The sequence below is a fragment of the Elgaria multicarinata genome, chromosome 15 (genome assembly GCF_023053635.1).
Source record: "Elgaria multicarinata webbii isolate HBS135686 ecotype San Diego chromosome 15, rElgMul1.1.pri, whole genome shotgun sequence".
Classification (NCBI taxonomy): Eukaryota; Metazoa; Chordata; class Lepidosauria; order Squamata; family Anguidae; genus Elgaria; species Elgaria multicarinata.
In genome coordinates, this window is record NC_086185.1 from 6,997,205 (window position 1) to 7,014,783 (window position 17,579).

The 17,579-nt window shown below is 44.4% G+C and overlaps 2 protein-coding genes across 2 annotated transcripts in view; one reads left to right on the forward strand and one right to left on the reverse strand.

The window, feature by feature from the left end:
• The window catches only part of LOC134409340 (putative bifunctional UDP-N-acetylglucosamine transferase and deubiquitinase ALG13), a 49,039-nt gene continuing 31,460 nt past the window's right edge, over positions 1 to 17,579 (reverse strand). Inside the window, exons 12-16 of the mRNA XM_063142051.1 lie at positions 15,976 to 16,011; positions 6,968 to 7,093; positions 2,828 to 2,868; positions 1,634 to 1,817; positions 1 to 275 (exon numbers count right to left, since the gene is read on the reverse strand). Of these exons, the coding sequence (XP_062998121.1) occupies positions 1 to 275; positions 1,634 to 1,817; positions 2,828 to 2,868; positions 6,968 to 7,093; positions 15,976 to 16,011 (662 nt within the window). The remainder of the gene's footprint in view (positions 276 to 1,633; positions 1,818 to 2,827; positions 2,869 to 6,967; positions 7,094 to 15,975; positions 16,012 to 17,579) is intronic.
• Positions 4,074 to 17,579, forward strand: part of CAPN6 (calpain 6) — a 325,901-nt gene continuing 312,395 nt past the window's right edge. Inside the window, exon 1 of the mRNA XM_063141867.1 lies at positions 4,074 to 4,084. The gene's annotated coding sequence lies outside the window, so the exon portion shown is untranslated. The remainder of the gene's footprint in view (positions 4,085 to 17,579) is intronic.

A 17,579-nucleotide genomic window follows, 5' to 3' on the forward strand; every position in this document is an offset into this window, starting at 1 on the left:
CTACATACTTTGAGCTGCAAAGTGTGGTGTGGGGTTTGATGAGGCAACATAGCCGACCTGATGGAAGTGACCAGGGTTCACAGCATTGTAGATTCGTGGAGAATTCCCATAGGATGGGTTTACTGGATACCAAGGGCTGACATAATGGTAGCCAGGGACGAATGGAACACAAGAATCATACCCAGGTACAGGAGGCTGATTGTAGGGCTCTGTTACTACTGGGTAATAAATGGTTCCACGGGAAGATGATGACGGCTCTGCCATGGATAAAGCACCTGGGAAGAAAAAGAAAGTATTCCACATATGGAAATGTGAGATCGTACCATTTTAACAAAAACATGGGTCAGTGTTAGGCATTGACTTCAATATTATTATTTTACATTTCCTCAAAAGAATCAAGAACAACCCTTTTATTCTTAGCCTCACTGATTAAAATTTTCCCTAATTAAAATGTGCCCTGAATAATCAACTACATTTGGTGGATTTATCTGCTGATTAAAGCTTGCAGCCCCTATGCTCTACATACATTGTAATTTGCACAGTTGATAAGCTTGGATAATCATGGTAGCAGCTTCCTCCCAAAATTTATGTTTGCATAATGAGTAACGGGAAGCACAAAGCATAGGCAGAGGTTTTATTATACACATAACTCATGCTAAACCATGAAATTAGAGTATGATTATGAAAAACAATTTACCAAGCTAATACTATACCCAATCAGAGGACTGAATGGGTCTGTGTTCTTATAGTTGCAAATGGTCCCCTCAACATGCATTAGCAGGGAAACATTTTCAGGTCAACTACACGGGATTGCCCAGTTGCATGAATGCTTTCCCTGAGGTTTTAAGAAGAATATTTTAATGCAGGAAGCTGCAAGTTGACATTACTATGGTGGGGGAACAGACTTGCCTCTCTTTCTTCAAAGCCAGTTTTTACCAAAGGTGCTTTTTGCTCCAATGGGAGAAAAAGATACGGTTATTATATAACCTTTGGGAAATGATGTAATTAGAAATTGCTAGCCACACATGGATAATCCAAATGGAATTTAAGAGCCCTACTGATCTTTTCAGTATATAATGACACTCCTAATTTATGTCTCCTATATACTGAGTCCAGTGTTAATCCTAGAGCAATTAACACTTCCCATTTTAATACAGCTTGGCATAACAAGGCAAGGTTAAAAATGCTCTTGGCTCAAGAGACACTGCCAGTTACTCTACTCATTGAGCTGAATTTTCAGAGCGTGGGTTTGATCCAGATTTAAGCTGCCAGAGGTGGACTTACATGCACAATCCTTCCCATGGGGGCTCTTCCAGTCCCCTGAAAATGCTACACAGAGTCAAGAGAGCCTGCTGAATGGGGGTGGGGTGGGATGTGTGGGGAGGGGAGCGCCCCAGAAATCAGGCGGAAGGACATTCCACAAATGGCATATTTCCTCTCGCAGAAGAAAGATGCTGGTTGCAACCCTTTGGCTGAACAGAAAACTGGAATGACCGGCACGCCCATGCAGTTAAACACAAATGAAGAAAGAGAAAGTGAACGCATCTGCTGTGACAAATGGAAAGTGAGCCACATTAACTGCTCTTGCACATCAACGCGCTCTTGTGTCAACGCGCTCTGTGCAGGCACTGACCATTTCCTGAGGTGTCCATGGGGATTTGTCGCATGTCATTCCTCCCTACTTCAGCATACGCTGGAGGCATCGATGGATCGGCTACAGGGACAGGCTCCGGATATGCCTGGTAGGTCTCCGTGGGAGGTGACGGTGGCACTTGCTGCACATACATCATGGGGTTCCAGCAGCTCTGGTGGTAATACTTGGAAAATTCAAGGCAAGGACAACACATTAGAGACAACTGTGGTTTTGCAAACTAACCTGCTACAACAGCTACCAACATCCGGGTAGCAAGTTCTGTCCCGAATTAGAAACACACCTGTGTGGATCCACACTCCCTTAATCATGCTTTAGTCCCACCAAAAATAATGGGACACATTAGTCACGACTAACTGAAGCCCTATTGCTTTCAATAGGAGTGATGCATGGCTAATCCGATCCTCTATATCTGACTTGGTAAAATCAACAGCCAAGTGGTTTCTGACAGATTTAAGTCAGTCTACATGGGAAGATTGCACAATTGTATTGCAAGACTTTTCGTTCGTTACATTTCTATAACAGCCAATAGCCAAAGCTCTCTGGGCAGTTACTTTTCCCTTCTATAAAATGAATGGAATGCCATTTACTCCGTTTCGGTAAAGCAATATATGAAAACATACTGCAAATAAGCAGAAGTTACATTTTCTGTGCTTTATCTGAGGCACAAACGGCACAGGCACTAGAGTTCCAGGCAGAACAATACAGGTAGCTACTGAACATTGGGCAGGACACGATTTGGAGTGGAGAAACCGTGGGAGTGGCGCTTAACTCATCCCCCGTCCCCTTCTCATTCTTCTACTAGCACCTTGGGGAGCGAGTATGCAGAAAAGCAGTAACATATAGCTCAGGGGTGCTGAACGCTTAGCCCCCGAAGACCTTAACTGCAAGCCCCTTGGACTGCTGAATCCCTCCCCTTGATTTCCTCTTTCCCCACTGAAGAGCTCTCTCTCTCTCTTAGGGTCACTGTCATGTGCATATAAGGCCCCAAGGCAGCACCCTTGGGGCATCCCTGATTGAGAAACAGAATCCCCCAATGTCTACTTTGGCTCTTAGTCAAGATGACCCCACCAGAATGCCTGAAATCTGCAGAAATGTCAGTGTGATCTACCAAGGGTTGACATCCCCCCCACCCCTCAGAAGAGGGTTACCAGAGTGGTCTCCGACGACACTTACCTGCAAACCCAAATTAAAGTAATACTGCAAGATCTTTGGGTCTGAAAAGCAGAGAACATTGTGACTAGGCTTTTTCTGGCCTCCTACATTAATGACTGAACAACAGCACTTTCATCAGAATTCACAAAATGGGCTGTTCAACATATTCACATAAAAACACCTTACGAAGCTTCCCCCCCCCCCCCGGTAGCTATGACCCAAGGGTTTCCCAAATTGTAAATATAAATAAACATTGACATTATATCACTGTATCCACAATAATTCATTAGGAATAGACCAGTCTAAGTAAATTTGATTAAATCACTCCCTCTATGAAGTTGCTCCGTTGGAGGAAAATTCTGAGAGTGCCTTGGACTGCAAGAAGATCAAACCAGTCCATACTCCAGGAAATAAAGCCAGACTGCTCACTTGAGGGAATGGTAGTAAAGGCAAAACTGAAGTACTTTGGCCACATAATGAGAAGACAGGAGACCCTGGAGAAGAGGCTGATGCTAGGGAAAGTGGAAGGCAAAAGGAAGAGGGGCCGACCAAGGGCAAGATGGAGGGATGATATTCTGGAGGTGACAGACTTGACCTTGGGGGAGCTGGGGGTGGCGACAGCTGACAGAAAGCTCTGGTGTGGGCTGGTCCATGAAGTCACAAAGAGTCGGAAGCGACTGAACCAATAAACAACAAATGAAGTTGACCAACCCTGTACTACAGCTATGCAATCTGGTACCTGCCAGATGTTTGGGATTACAACTTCCATAAACTGCAGTAAGCATGGCCAATGATCAGGGATTCTGGGAGCGTTACTCCAGAACAACTAGAAAGCACTAGGTTGCCTATCCTGCAAAGCCTAGGCATGGAATTAAGAAAGTTACCTGAGGAATTAATGGAAAAATTCAGGAAGGAAAAGGTGCAATGATCCGTTGTACAAATTATATGAAATTTCTTACTTTTAAATTTAAAACTGAACAATTGTGGAGATCATCCTCAAGGAGCAAAATACTACTGCAAAGTATTTCAATACCCACAAAGGTCGTTCTTTCTCAGCACTGGAAAAATCTGCATCCATATCAACCAACAAGGGAAAGACCGATCAATTAAAAACGCAATAAAAGAAACAAAACAGCACCCAACCAGGAATACTAGGCGATTTAGGAGAAAAATAGATTTTATTTCTCTAGTACCAGAATACACATGATAACTATATTAGCCTGGAAAGAAACATCTTTTTACAATACTCGAAAGCAATACAAATAGTAAAGAATCTCAGTGAAAAAAGAGCCCTTAAAATAGTCTGGTTTGTTGGAAGCTTGTGCCAAGCATGCCCAAAGCAACCTCTCTCCAAAATTGTACTTAGCCAATTGCCTGGTTTTTTTCATCAGAAATAAATCTGGTTTATAAAACCCAGAACCCCAATCCAAGTGTGGGAAGGCTGTCCAGTTCTAGGCTCCACAATACAAGAAGGGCGCAGACAAGCTGGAGGGTGTTCAGAGGAGGGCAACCAGGATGATCAGGGGTCTGGAAACAAAGCCCTTTGAGGAGAGACTGAAACAACTGGGCATGTTTAGCCTGGAAAAGAGAAGGTTGAGGGGAGACATGATAGCACTCTTCAAATACTTAAAAGGTTGTCACACAGAGGAGGGCCAGGATCTCTTCTCGATCCTCCCAGAGTGCAGGACACGGAATAATGGGCTCAAGTTAAAGGAAGCCAGATTCCAGCTGGACATCAGGAAAAACTTCCTGATTGTTAGAGCAGTATGACAATGGAACTAATGACCTAGTGAGGCTGTGGGCTCTCCCACACTAGAGGCCTTCAAGAGGCAGCTGGACAACCATCTGTCAGGGATGCTGTAGGGTGGATTCCTGCATTGAGCAGGGGGTTGGACTCGATGGCCTTGTAGGCCCCTTCCAACTCTGCTATTCTATGATAAGGAAATCACACCTGGCCCCAGAAAATCACTTCCCTGAAAAGTGGCATTGCATTCCCTTAAGGAAATATACCCAGAAGGAGGAAACTATAAGTGAGCTAAGCCTGTATAAACACTGAAGTTATTTGAACAACGTAATATAGGTGCATTGATAAGAATTCTACACTATCATAGCCGGCCATGCTAGTCTTAATGTGATCCACGTTTCTGAGGTGTGGGAGGAGGGCTTCTTGAAATAATGCTAGAGATTTAGCTTCCTTTGTTGTGGGAGCACTGGAGATTTATGGTGAATAACTGTTTTGTTTACAAATAGACAACAGAATGTATTATACACAAACAATCACCCCTGGACCAAGATGCAATGTCTTTCTAACCAGATCCAATTCCTGGAGTCAGGCCTTACGCCACAAAGTTCTATATGCCCAGCTCCAATCTCTGAAGCACAATTCTGGCTTTGGCGCTGGGCGTCAAGAACTGTAGGGTGTAGGTCCTGGCTCCAGCAGCTGCTTTTTCTTTGCCTATTTTGTGAGTTTGTGGGAAAGGAGGGCCCTCTCCTTATAAATGCCTGCCCGAGACCTTAGATCTGTTGGAGGAGCCCTTCTCTGCATCCCATCAATGCAGAGGCCACCAGTGAGGGAGGAAGCAGCAGCCAGGCACCTCTCCATCATGCCTGGGTCCAGCTCCAGCTGAGAGCCCCCTCCCTCCTGCTACCAACTGTCTCTGGAGAGGCCACCAGTGGGGGAGGAAGCAGCAGCCAGGCACCTCTGCATCGTGCCTGGGTCCAGCTCCAGCTGAGAGCCCCCTCCCTCCTGCTACCAACTGTCTCTGGAGAGGCCACCAGTGAGGGAGGAAGCAGCAGCCAGGCACCTCTCCACCGTGCCTGGGTCCAGCTCCAGCTGAGAGCCCCCCTCCCTCCTGCTACCAATTGTCTCTGGAGAGGCCACCAGTGAGGGAGGAAGCAGCAGCCAGGCACCTCTCCACCGTGCCTGGGTCCAGCTCCAGCTGAGAGCCCCCTCCCTCCTGCTGCCAACTGTCAACTGTCACTGCTGAACTTTACAACTAAAATTGTAGTGCCTGAATTTCCTTTCCTTTCCCCCTCCTCCTCTCTCCCAATTCCCTTTCCTTTTGTGCCATGTCTTTTAGATTGTAAGCCTGTGGGCAGGGACTGTCAAGAAATACTTTTGTAAGCCGCTGTGAGAGCCTTTTTTGGCTGAATGGCGGCATAAAAATGCTTAAATAAATAAATAAACATATACGCTATGTTGAGACAAGGGAGAGGGCTTTCTCTGTGGTGGCACCCTGACTGTGGAATGCCCTCCCCTTGGAGGCCCGATTGGCACCAACATGGATTGCATTTCGATGCCAAGTAAAAACATGGCTTTTTAACAAAGCCTTTGGATGGTTAAACTCACTGGCATATTGTTTTAACTGTATCTATTGCTTTTAAATTATACGTTGTTTTAACTTGGATCATGGTTTAATTTGTTTTTAACCTGTGTATATTTATTGTTTTATACTGTATGTTTTTATCTGTAAGCCACCCTGAGATCTTAGTGATACAGAGCGGGATATAAATATTTTAAATAAATAAATAAATAAATAAATAAATAATTTGAGGGACCTATTTCTAGTGCATGTGGCTTTTGTATTATTCAACCATAATTTCATTTTGTCCCAGTTCCACATTATTTTTTCAATTCCTTTTTTTAAAAAAAAAACACCTGCAGAAAAGTTTGCATTTAAACGTATATTGTAAAAAAATTATTTTCTCCCAAAATAAGCATTTTAAATGCATGCTTTGAGCCAAGAAACGGTGTTGGAATTTAAGGGAAATTTGGTTGATAACCAAGTTCTGATGCGCACATTAGTTCAGGTGGTGTGAATTAAGTTATATTGTATAGGAATTCACAAAAATCTAATTATTCCCACATGGAAGACAAAATTATTCCAGTCCTGCTGAAAAACCCCCACCTCCATCAAACTCCGACCACAGCTGTCACTACAAGTAGTAATTTCAACAACAGAGGGAGATGAAAGACTACTTTGCATTTTTCCTCTTCCCTCCTCACCGCTTTGTCCTTTAATATCATGGCTTTTAAAATTGTAAGCCTATGTAACCCGCTGCGGAAGCCTGTTCGGCTGAGGAACAGGATAAAAATGCTTTTAATAAAATAAATTAATAATGAAAACCTTTAAATAACTGAACAATGAAATGTTTTCTTACCTCGTGGCAGGTCGCTACCGCTAGGATCACAGGAGTAAGGAGGAATAACAGTTCCATTGTCCCCCGCATCATTGATCGGAGGAAGGGGAGGTGATTGGTATGGGTATGGCACTGAAGGAATCACAACTAGATATTTAAAAAAGGGAAGTATGTTATGAGATTATAATGCACTGAAATCCATAAAACAAATCCTAGCCTGAGCTCACAGAATACACTGCCTAGATAAAAACAATAGGCGGAATTCTTTCAAATTTAATTCTGAATGGAAATCAAAGGCCTGATGCATTTAATGTGGGGGTGGACAACTTCTGAGGCTCAGGGGGCCACACGGCCAACACGGATCCCACCGGGAGCCACGCCCACCAAAACTGATGCTAAATTTTACTGTGTCAGCAAAAATCACAATGATTTTTGCAAAGGAACAAGGAGCACTGGAAACACATGTCTTATTTGCAATTGATATCTTTTATTCATTTATTATATTTCTCTACTGCCCCATAGCCGAAGCTGTCTGGGCGGTTCACAAAAATTAAAAACCATGAAAATACCTTATATAATATATACACACACACATTCAAATAAAGACATAAAAGGGAAGGCACACACAGCAACATATATCTGAAACAATGCAAAGCCATCAGCAAGGGATAGTCCAGGACCTGCTTAAAAAGACTCTTATATACTGCCAGATGCATGTGAAAGGAGGGAGGTTTTAACCTGATGCGGAAAAGTTGACAATGTTGGCGCCAGGTGGGCCTCGTCAGGGAGAGCGTTCCATAAATGTGGGGCCACCACTGAGTAGGCCCTCTCCCTTATAGCCCCTCTCCAAGCCTCCCTCTGAGAATGGCTGAACGCAGCGTATGGGTCAGTTCCAAGCCATGTAAAACTTTATAGGCCAAAGCCAGCACCTTGTATTGGGCATACAGGCAGCCAAGTGCAAGTGGGCCAGAATCAGCGTTATGTCGGTTGAATGGTCTTGTCCGTGTTATCACTCTGCCTGCTGCAAGCAGGACTGTGCTTCTGGGAGTTTGCTTCTGCCTGCAAACAAGGCAAATGATCCCTAAACAACTTGTTTCCTTAAAAAAAAATGGCTGTTTTGCCACTGCTGCCGCAAATTCAGCGATGGTGGGCCCCCACAAAAACAGCCGTGCAGGCCATATGTTGCCCAGCCATCTCGGCCCTGTGAGGAAGAAGAAGGACCGAGGGGACAGGAGCAGGCAGAAGTAACATCGGGGCCTGCTCCTGCTGGACTCTTCCCCCCCCCCCCCCACAGGGCAAACTGCCATCTCGGCCCTGTGGGGAAGAAGAAGGACCGAGGGGACAGGAGCAGGCAGAAGTAACATCGGGGCCTGCTCCTGCTGGACTCTTCCCCCCCCCACAGGGCAAACTGCCATCTCGGCCCTGTGGGGAAGAAGAAGGACCGAGGGGACAGGAGCAGGCAGAAGTAACATCGGGGCCTGCTCCTGCTGGACTCTTCCCCCCCCCACAGGGCAAACTGCCATCTTGGCCCTGTGGGGAAGAAGAAGGACCGAGGGGACAGGAGCAGGCAGAAGTAACATCGGGGCCTGCTCCTGCTGGACTCTTCCCCCCCCCCCCACAGGGCAAACTGCCATCTCGGCCCTGTGGGGAAGAAGAAGGACCGAGGGGACAGGAGCAGGCAGAAGTAACATCGGGGCCTGCTCCTGCTGGACTCTTCCCCCCCCCACAGGGCAAACTGCCATCTTGGCCCTGTGGGGAAGAAGAAGGACCGAGGGGACAGGAGCAGGCAGAAGTAACATCGGGGTCTGCTCCTGCTGGACTCTTCCCCCCCCCCCCCCCACAGGGCAAACTGCCATCTCGGCCCTGTGGGAAAGAAGAAGGACCGAGGGGACAGGAGCAGGCAGAAGTAACATCGGGGCCTGCTCCTGCTGGACTCTCTCTCTCTCTCTCTTTCTTTCTCTCTCCTCCCTCCCTCCCTCCTTGACTCCTTTTCCTTGTGTGTCATGTCTTTATTAGATTGTAAGCCTGAGGGCAGGGACTGTCTTTTTTTCCTAAGTGTAAGCCGCTCTGAGAGCCTTTTTTGGCTGAGGAGCGGGGTATAAGTATGATAAATAAATAAATAAATAAATAAATAAATAAATAAACTGATAGTGTGTGCTATTAGTGTGTGTGTGCTCCCCCCCCCAAAAAACACACATTTACTGGCACTCACACAAAGTGTACTTCTGCCTATCACGTACCCAGTTTTCAGAGGAGTCTGAGTGGCGCCAGATGTAGACATAACTGGGGGGTGGGTTTGATCTACTCTCCCACTGAGATTGATTCTTCTGCTCCCCTGAATTCTGAAACCTGAATTCTTGTCTCTTTGTCATGCTCAAGTGGGATGAGATGTTAGGAACTGGCTTTTACAGCAATATAAAACAACAGCAACGACCCACACTTCTACTAGTAATGGAGAACTATTTAATCTAATTTTCAGCAGCGGCCCCACAGGCCTTGGTAAATTGTTCTTTGCAGGACGGAACTCTTGGCTGGAAGGCAGAAAACCATAACAAAGATTTCCCCAGTTGGTTAGTTTCGAATTAACCCTTCTTTCAGTTTTTAAAAGTTCTGTGCCTGAAGAAGAGGACCACTTTGTGATCCATTAAATAGTTAATTATACCTGCAGCTTTTTGGTTGTATTCCCTTTGATTTCTGCAGCATTTCCTGCTTCCACCAAACCAGGATCCCTCTACAGTAGAATTCAGGTGCAGCAAAAATATGTTTTCCCCAGGCAGGTTTAAAATAAAATCCATGTTACAGCCTTCTATATTAATTAGTTTGCTGTTTTATCAGTTTTTCCTGATATGATTAATTGTATACAGTCTTGTAAAGGCAAGTAACTAGCTTCTTTAATAAGAAGGCAAAGTTTAATTCAACTTGCAACTTTGATAAAGACACACACATTTAAAAAGCTACAAAAGATTAGGCAGAACTGGAGTTCATTATACTCAGCACACCACAAAGAATTTAGCTAGGTCAATATCTCTTACAGAACCAAACAAAATTGCTGTAATAAACCTATGACATCCTCCACGGCAGAGTATAAAGCCTTGAAGGAAGTCACAGCTCAAAAGCAAGTTGGTCATGACATAGCACTGGGCATGTATATTTCAGATCGCCACCCCCCACCTGCAGTGCACAAATTGTACGAGGGGAACAGAATATCTTCCAAAATGTGGGAATGAAGATAACCATTATCAAAGACAAAAATCCTGAGACAAAGAAATTCTTCCATTAATAGGCATTTCATTTATCTGCAACTATTTTGCCCCGAATTTACAACCTTTCAATCTCGCTAGACCTTTTCAACAAAACAAGATCACCACAGCACCATCAAGTGGCTAAAAAACCTTCTATGATGAAAAATGAAGTGGATGAAAACAGAGGGAATGCACTACAGCAGCAGTCGGCAAGCCAGTGCCCTTCCAGATGTGTTGGATAACAACTCCCATGATACCAGATCATTGCCCATGCTGGCTGGGGGTGATGGGAATTGTAACCCAAAAACATCTGGAGGGCACTAAATTGTCTACCTCTGGCTACAGTTTAGATTTTTTTTTGTCTTTGTCTCAAATATCTAACCACCCATACGCAATGAGGGCCAGAAACTTATGCAAAGAATAGGAACACGAACATGGCTTAGATGTGTTTACAGTGAAAAGGAAACTGAGGCAGCTGGACAACCATCTGTCAGGGATGCTTTAGGGTGGATTCCTGCCTTGAGCAGGGGGTTGGACTCGATGGCCTTGTAGGTCCCTTCCAACTCTGCTATTCTATGATGGTTGGATGAAAATAAAGAGACAATGTGGTACAATAACCAGAGTGTTGGGTTTAGACACAAGACCCAGGTGCCAAGTCCTGGTCAACTATCAAGGTTAGCTTGGACAAGCAAGGCAGGATCTACACTAATGCTTTAAAACAGTTTATAACAGTAGTGACAACTGTTGGGGCCCAGGACACACGTTGCATAGAGTTTTCAAAACATTTTCAAAGTGTCATATCCTGCTTGGTGTAGACCTGGCCCAAGTCTCCATGTCCAAGGTTGGGTGCATGCAGCAGCAACTCTGTTTAAATGCAGAAAAATACAACAGTGCACAAGCTAGTCAAGAACTCACTGCTCCTGGAGATTTGCATTTTTTGGCTGGGGATCCAAATCAATCCTTTTTTGGAGGACTTAAAAGTCGTTTTGAAATATGAGGAATAATACTCAACAAATCCTCCTCTGTCCCCTACCATAAGCAACATTTAGCTGTTGTGATATTCTGACCTTGACGAAGCAGTTGTGAAACTGGTAGAAAAAAAACGGAGACCTGTAGCTTGACCATTCAGTTATCACCCTATTATTGTAAACTACTTGAGTTTGGTACTGTTAACAATTTGTTCAGTTTTGTTAACTACTTATGATTGATTATTGTTATATCGAATGTTCGTTCACTTACGAAAAATTAATATAAATGTTTGTTTACCACCCAAGTTGCTTTGATATCATTTAACATTTTAGCAGTTGTGCGCTGACTAGCATTTTTCCATTTTGTAAATGCAGAAAAAAAAAAAAAAAAACAGAAGCCAGGATGCTGTGATCTGAACTTTCATTAAGGGTGCTGAACAATTTCTGGTTTTTTTATGCTGAAAGAAAAGCTTGAAAGTGTGGTGCTACCAGCTAAAGTCTCCAAACAGTGAGGCTCATTAGAATTTCAATAGGCAGACCTTAGTGACCCACAGACCTACTTGCCTGTCCTTTTCCTGATCAGTAGAAGAATCAATCTTACAAAGTAAGCAAACTGGTGCAAATCTAGCTGTGTAATTCATTCAAATTCAGAGAAATACGTTTTTCGTGGCCTAGAAATGCAATATGTTTGAGTAGACTGTTGCTAAAACTCCTCTCAAGCTTCTTCTCAAGCCTATTCTACAGGACGCTAAATGTCATACTCTGGCAAGCAACTTTGGAGTAGGGAATAAAGTGATCTGTGAGTACAAGATTTGCTATACCAAGGTGCTGTATGTAGGGTATTTTTAAAGACTGCTCAGAAGTTACAGCTGATGCAAAATGCAGGTAGTTCCAATACTCAAAGTCGGATAGATTACTGGAGCATCTACGGACCCCAACAAGTGCTATCATAGAGTAAAATGGGGCTTTTTACGCCATAAGGAAACCCCACTTTTGGAATTCATGCCAGGCACACAAACACACACAAAAATCGCGTACAGATTTAATGGCATGTGGGATGCGTTTCTGGAGTGTTTTGACTACAACAATATTGCCTCAAAGCAAATGATAACCTGATTCCTTTCCCAGTTGACCCCCACAAATATACTCTCCATCCTCTCCTTTCCACCTTTTGCTTCCCCTTTTATCTTCGTCCACCCTGGTTCCTCACCACCCTGACTACCTATGTGACAACACAAGACTGTGTTTCCAATAGTTCCACAGAGGCCTGAGATTGTAATAGTGACATTAAATTATCAGAAACCTCTTTTCTTCCCGATATGTTATCTCCCAAAGGCACAATATTTGTCTTCCCCTCAAAATTAAGTGGGCTTTTCCCCACCCTAATTTTCATTCTTCTCCTTCAGTTCAATTTATTTTTGTTAGAGTTAATGAGAAGTCTTAAATTACTGATTAAAAAACAACACTCCTTAGTAACTAACTCTCCCTGGTTCTCCCACTCAAAACCCCTAGGGACAATTAGCAGCTGAAAAGAGTTAAGAGAATCAGATGGAGATAAGCACCCAGCCACAACACAATTCTCTTTCTGCCTGTCTCTTGAGGGTTTTTCAGAATTCTTTATAGTCATGTGATCAGCGTGACATATGACCAGGCTGGTCATTGTCAACCTGGACCTCCTTTGCCTTACAGGCGTTCTAAAGCCTGACAGTTTTTCCAGAAGCAATAAGCCATTTGTGGGATTTAAGGAAAGGGAGAAGGCTCAGTTGCTGGAATAAGGGTTCAAGTTGTGAGAAGGATCGCTGACTGATCTTTTCGAAGTGCGGAACCTCAGGCCCAGGGGCCAAGAAGCTTCCCACAGAAGGCCGTGCCCATTTGCCCAGACCACACCACCTCTCCTCTTCCCTAGCTACTGGTGGTTTCCTGGCTTTTGTCCAGTCCTTTCCCCCCATTCTGAAAGATTGAACTTCTTCTCCTAAGGAGCATTTACTGCCAGGAAGAGCTTCAAGTTAAAACATGCAGGTATATTTGGCACCTTGGCCCCATCTCTTCACCATGGGCTCTGCCCACCACTCGAACGAGGACCCCAGGAACAGCCCCTTGGGCTGAATGTTATGCGTCCAGAGAGTATCAAATCTAAGGGAAACAAAACCAATACTTCACCTGGCCTCCCCACAGAAGGGGATACTAGGATGGGTTGCACAGCATTCAGGGGTGCAGATGGAGTGACGCTGACTTGAGTTGCAGTGGCAGAGCTGGAGCAGAAGACTCCAGCCGGGGCAGTGTTAACACATGAAGAGCTAGAAATAACTGCAGGATTCACCATGACCTGAAAAAGAGCAAACACACACACACAGGGAGAGGATTCAGCAATTATTTTGCAACAGGTAGCCTGATAGGATCAAAGCATGATAGGAAATAGGTTTTGGGTATGGAAATGTGTCTGTCTGTTATTAATAGTATGGGACGGTTTCTTTCTTTATGTTGAGTGCCAGTGTGGTGTAGTGGCTAGAGTGTTGGACTGGGAGTCAGGAGATCTGGGTTCTAGTCTCCACTCAGCCATGGAAGCTCACTGGGTGACTTTGGGCCAATCATGGACTCTCAGCCTAGCCCACCTCACAGGGATGTTGTTGTAGCAGACTTTTCCTCAAAGAAATTACCTTCTGGGAATAACTGTACGAAGCAACTCCTTCCTGAGAAGAGACAGAACTTGGGCCCCCATCTTGCAGAGACTAGAGAGTTTTGAAAAGGGAAAAAGCCATTAAACCATTATTACCTGTGAATATCAATCTTGCAATATATTAGTGAAGTGTATTGGAGAGGGCTTGCAAAAGAACACCAAACAAAACCTCCCTGTGAGGTTCAGCACCAAAGGGTTTTTAACACACACACACACACACACTTTTCAGACTCCTACTAGATGTGGTCAGCAAATCTGCTTCCAGCCATGATTTCACACTCTGGTTTGTAGTCACTTGGAAACTGAACACTTTAATAATGCACAGGCATTGGGCTTGTCCAGACAACATGCTAAGCCATGGTTAGGCCACTAACCCTTTTGCAGCAAGTGGTTAGTGAGCGTGGTTAAAATGTGGTTAGGAATGATTCACACGACATGCTAAGTCATGCAAAGTCTATTTGCAACGGGAGGAAAGCCAAAATATTTAGCGAGCATTTAGAAAACCTCAAGCAACACAAACAGTGAAGGGAACATTACAAAAGGCGCAAGTCCCCCAGGTTATAAAGGCGAGTCTTGCTTGCTCAAATCACTATGGAATAACTTTATTGATCTTCTTTGGATCAAAAAAATAACGAGTTCCACTCCATAGCACACTGCTTCCAGATATGCATGAGAGCCCCAGAACCTCTTCTCAGAAATAAACCCCACCATGCCAGCAACCCACAAAGCCATTCAAATTTTTGGGGGTGGGGGGCAGGAATCAAGTGGGAAAGTGATGGCAGAATATTATACGTCTGTGAGTCCCTGTCATGGTTATTTGGGGGTTGCACCCATATGATCTGCACTCCCACAGATGCATGAACATGCGTTTGAATAGAAGTTAGCAAAACTTTCAGGGATCGACAATTTCTACTTGGCCCATGCCAATAAATAAATAAATAAATAAATAAATGGCAGTCACTAAGGGGGGATCTACACTACTGCTTTTAAAGTGCTTTAAAGCACTTTGGAAACGTTTGAAAACTGTATATGCAGTGTGTCCTGGGCCCCAACAGTTGTCAAAACTGTTACAAAGCGCTTTAAAGCAGTAGTGTAGATCCACCCTAACTCTCCTTGATGCAACCCTTTCCTAATGGAAAAGCCAGGCAGGGAAGGTGGGCTATTGTCTCCAGAGCAGAAAAGGCGAGCAGTCATAGAATCATAGAATAGCAGAGTTGGAAGGTGCCTACAAGGCCATCGAGTCCAACCCCCTGCTCACTGCAGGGATCCACCTTAAAGCATCCCTGACAGGTGGTTGTCCAGCTGCCTCTTGAATGCCTCTAGTGTGGGAGAGGCCACAACCTCCCTAGGTCACTGGTTCCATTGTCGTACTGCTCTAACAGTCAGGAAGTTTTTTCTGATGTCCAGCTGGAATCTGGCTTCCTGTAACTTGAGCCCGTTATTCCGTGTCCTGCACTCTGGGAGGATCGAGAAGAGATCCTGGCCCTCCTCTGTGTGACACCCTTTCAAGTATTTGAAGAGTGCTATCATGTCTCCCCTCAATCTTCTCTTCTCCAAGCTAAACATGCCCTCTCCCAAGGGTGGGAGAGGGAAAGAATTGCTGATTTGCTCTCTGTGTCCAAGGCTCTTTGGACACCTTAGCTTTGCAGCTGCTAAACAATCCCCAAATCTATCCAGCAAAAAAGGTGGGTAGTGATTACCAGCAGGCAATCTCCACCCAATTCTACAGTTTCAACCAGGGTGGGGGGCAAAGAAGGCTGGCCACTGGTCACGCTCGCCAGAGGTGAACAGGCCACCCTCACTGTGGTGAGCAGTTTTCCTTAAGCCTGCACAATATAGAGAAGGTTGTGTAAACAACAGATGCCATACTGAAGCCAAGCCTATAAGGTGTTTCCATAACCCATCTGTTTGAATGCCAACACGATTTGATAAAAGGTTAATTTCACAGATCTTGACTAAAGCTTACCAAGTTTGCAGTAGATTCAGCTGCACTAAATACTGTTGGAGTTTCACAGTCTGGATCTGGAAGAGCAAACATGAACTTGAAACAGGCCAGTATTTATTATTCTGATTTGTTTTAAGTATGCGAGACGTTAAGTTAGCCTGAAGTAGGTATATGGAGAATGTCACCATGGTACTGACCTGAAGGGGTGTACAGATAATCCTCATGGTATTCTCCTGGGGAAGTAGAAGAGAAATGCATCATTACAGAAACCAGTTAGGATTACATTTAAATGTGAAATACCTGAAGGAAAAGATTACTATAAAAAAGGATCAAAATCTACAGTGTGTATGCATTTAGAAATGCAGTCGTTCAAACGCTTTAGATTTCAGATTATGGTAAAGGGATTTGTCACGAGCACCACTAGCAAATTAATATCTGACCAGTCTATGAACACATGCTACAGAATGCTTTAGGGCGGATTCCTGCATTGAGCAGGGGGTTGGACTCGATGGCCTTGTAGGCCCCTTCCAATTCTGCTATTCTATGATTCTATGAAAGAAATAGATGTGCCAACAGCTTCAGGGGATATTAATCCACTGGAAGGAAGGATTCTGTTCAGCAACGCAACCCATAGCCCACAAACTAACCTAGATACATTGAAGCTAGTTTACAGCCACCAAGCGTAAGCATTTGTGTTTGTTTGTTTTAAGTCACCTCTACTTATAAGAGGCAGAATATTAAATCTTGTTAAATCAACAAATGACTGACCCTGTTCAGATGACACACCAAGCTACGGTGGTTAAGCACTTTGAGCTAAACATTATGGCTTAGCATGTCATGTGAACCATGACTTAGCGTGTCGTGTGAACCATTACTAACCATGGCGGGGCCATCACCATGGTTTAAACATGCTCACTAACCATTTGCTACAGAAGGGTTAGCGGCCTAACCATGGTTGAGTGTGTTGTCTGAACAGGCCCACTATGTTGTATTTAAGTGAGGGAGGGGGGAGAAACCCAGTTCAAATTAATATATGATATTATCACTGTGCACTGTTTCAATATGGGAATAATACTGTCCTACCTTACAGGGTTGTTATAAGGATTAGAAAGTAACGCATCAAATGCAACAGTGCAGCAATAGGTTGATGCTCTAATTAAGGGAAGGACACTTTTGAAGGAGTGGGGAAAATCCTGGTGCCTTGAAGTGTACAGAACTCTGAAAATAACACATGAGTTCAAACTTGAAAGATAATTGGCCCCCTACTCATGCCAAGTTGGGAACCTTCAATGGTATGTGTCAATGTTAACGCAGGGCACAGCAGTTGTCTTCAATTGTTCCAGAAACTTAATCTGAGGCCCACTTTTAATTTATTCCCATATCTCGGCCAGGCTCCCCAACACAGCACACTTCATTTTATTTATTTATACAACGGAAATGTAGTAGCGCTACTGCACCGTACATGGGGAGGCCAGGGCTCAACCCAACCGTGAGCTGCCATAATCCACTAGCTGAATAGCATTTGAGAAAAAGCAGAGAGAACGGAGTGGCAGGACCTACATTTGTAGCAAGCAATAAACCAGGGGTGCCTCAGGCTTGTCCCTCGCCCCTGAACTGGCTCTCTGTGTGTTCCACACACGGCCATGCCCTGTGCCCCTGTGCCCCTGGCCCCACACCTTCACCCCCTCCCCGTTCACCAATGGTTTAGTGGTTTCCTGGCTTTTGTGTGCAGTTCTCCCTGTTCTAAAAGACTGAGATACACAGCAGTAAGCGCTCTAAGCTAAAATTTTATTTATTTATT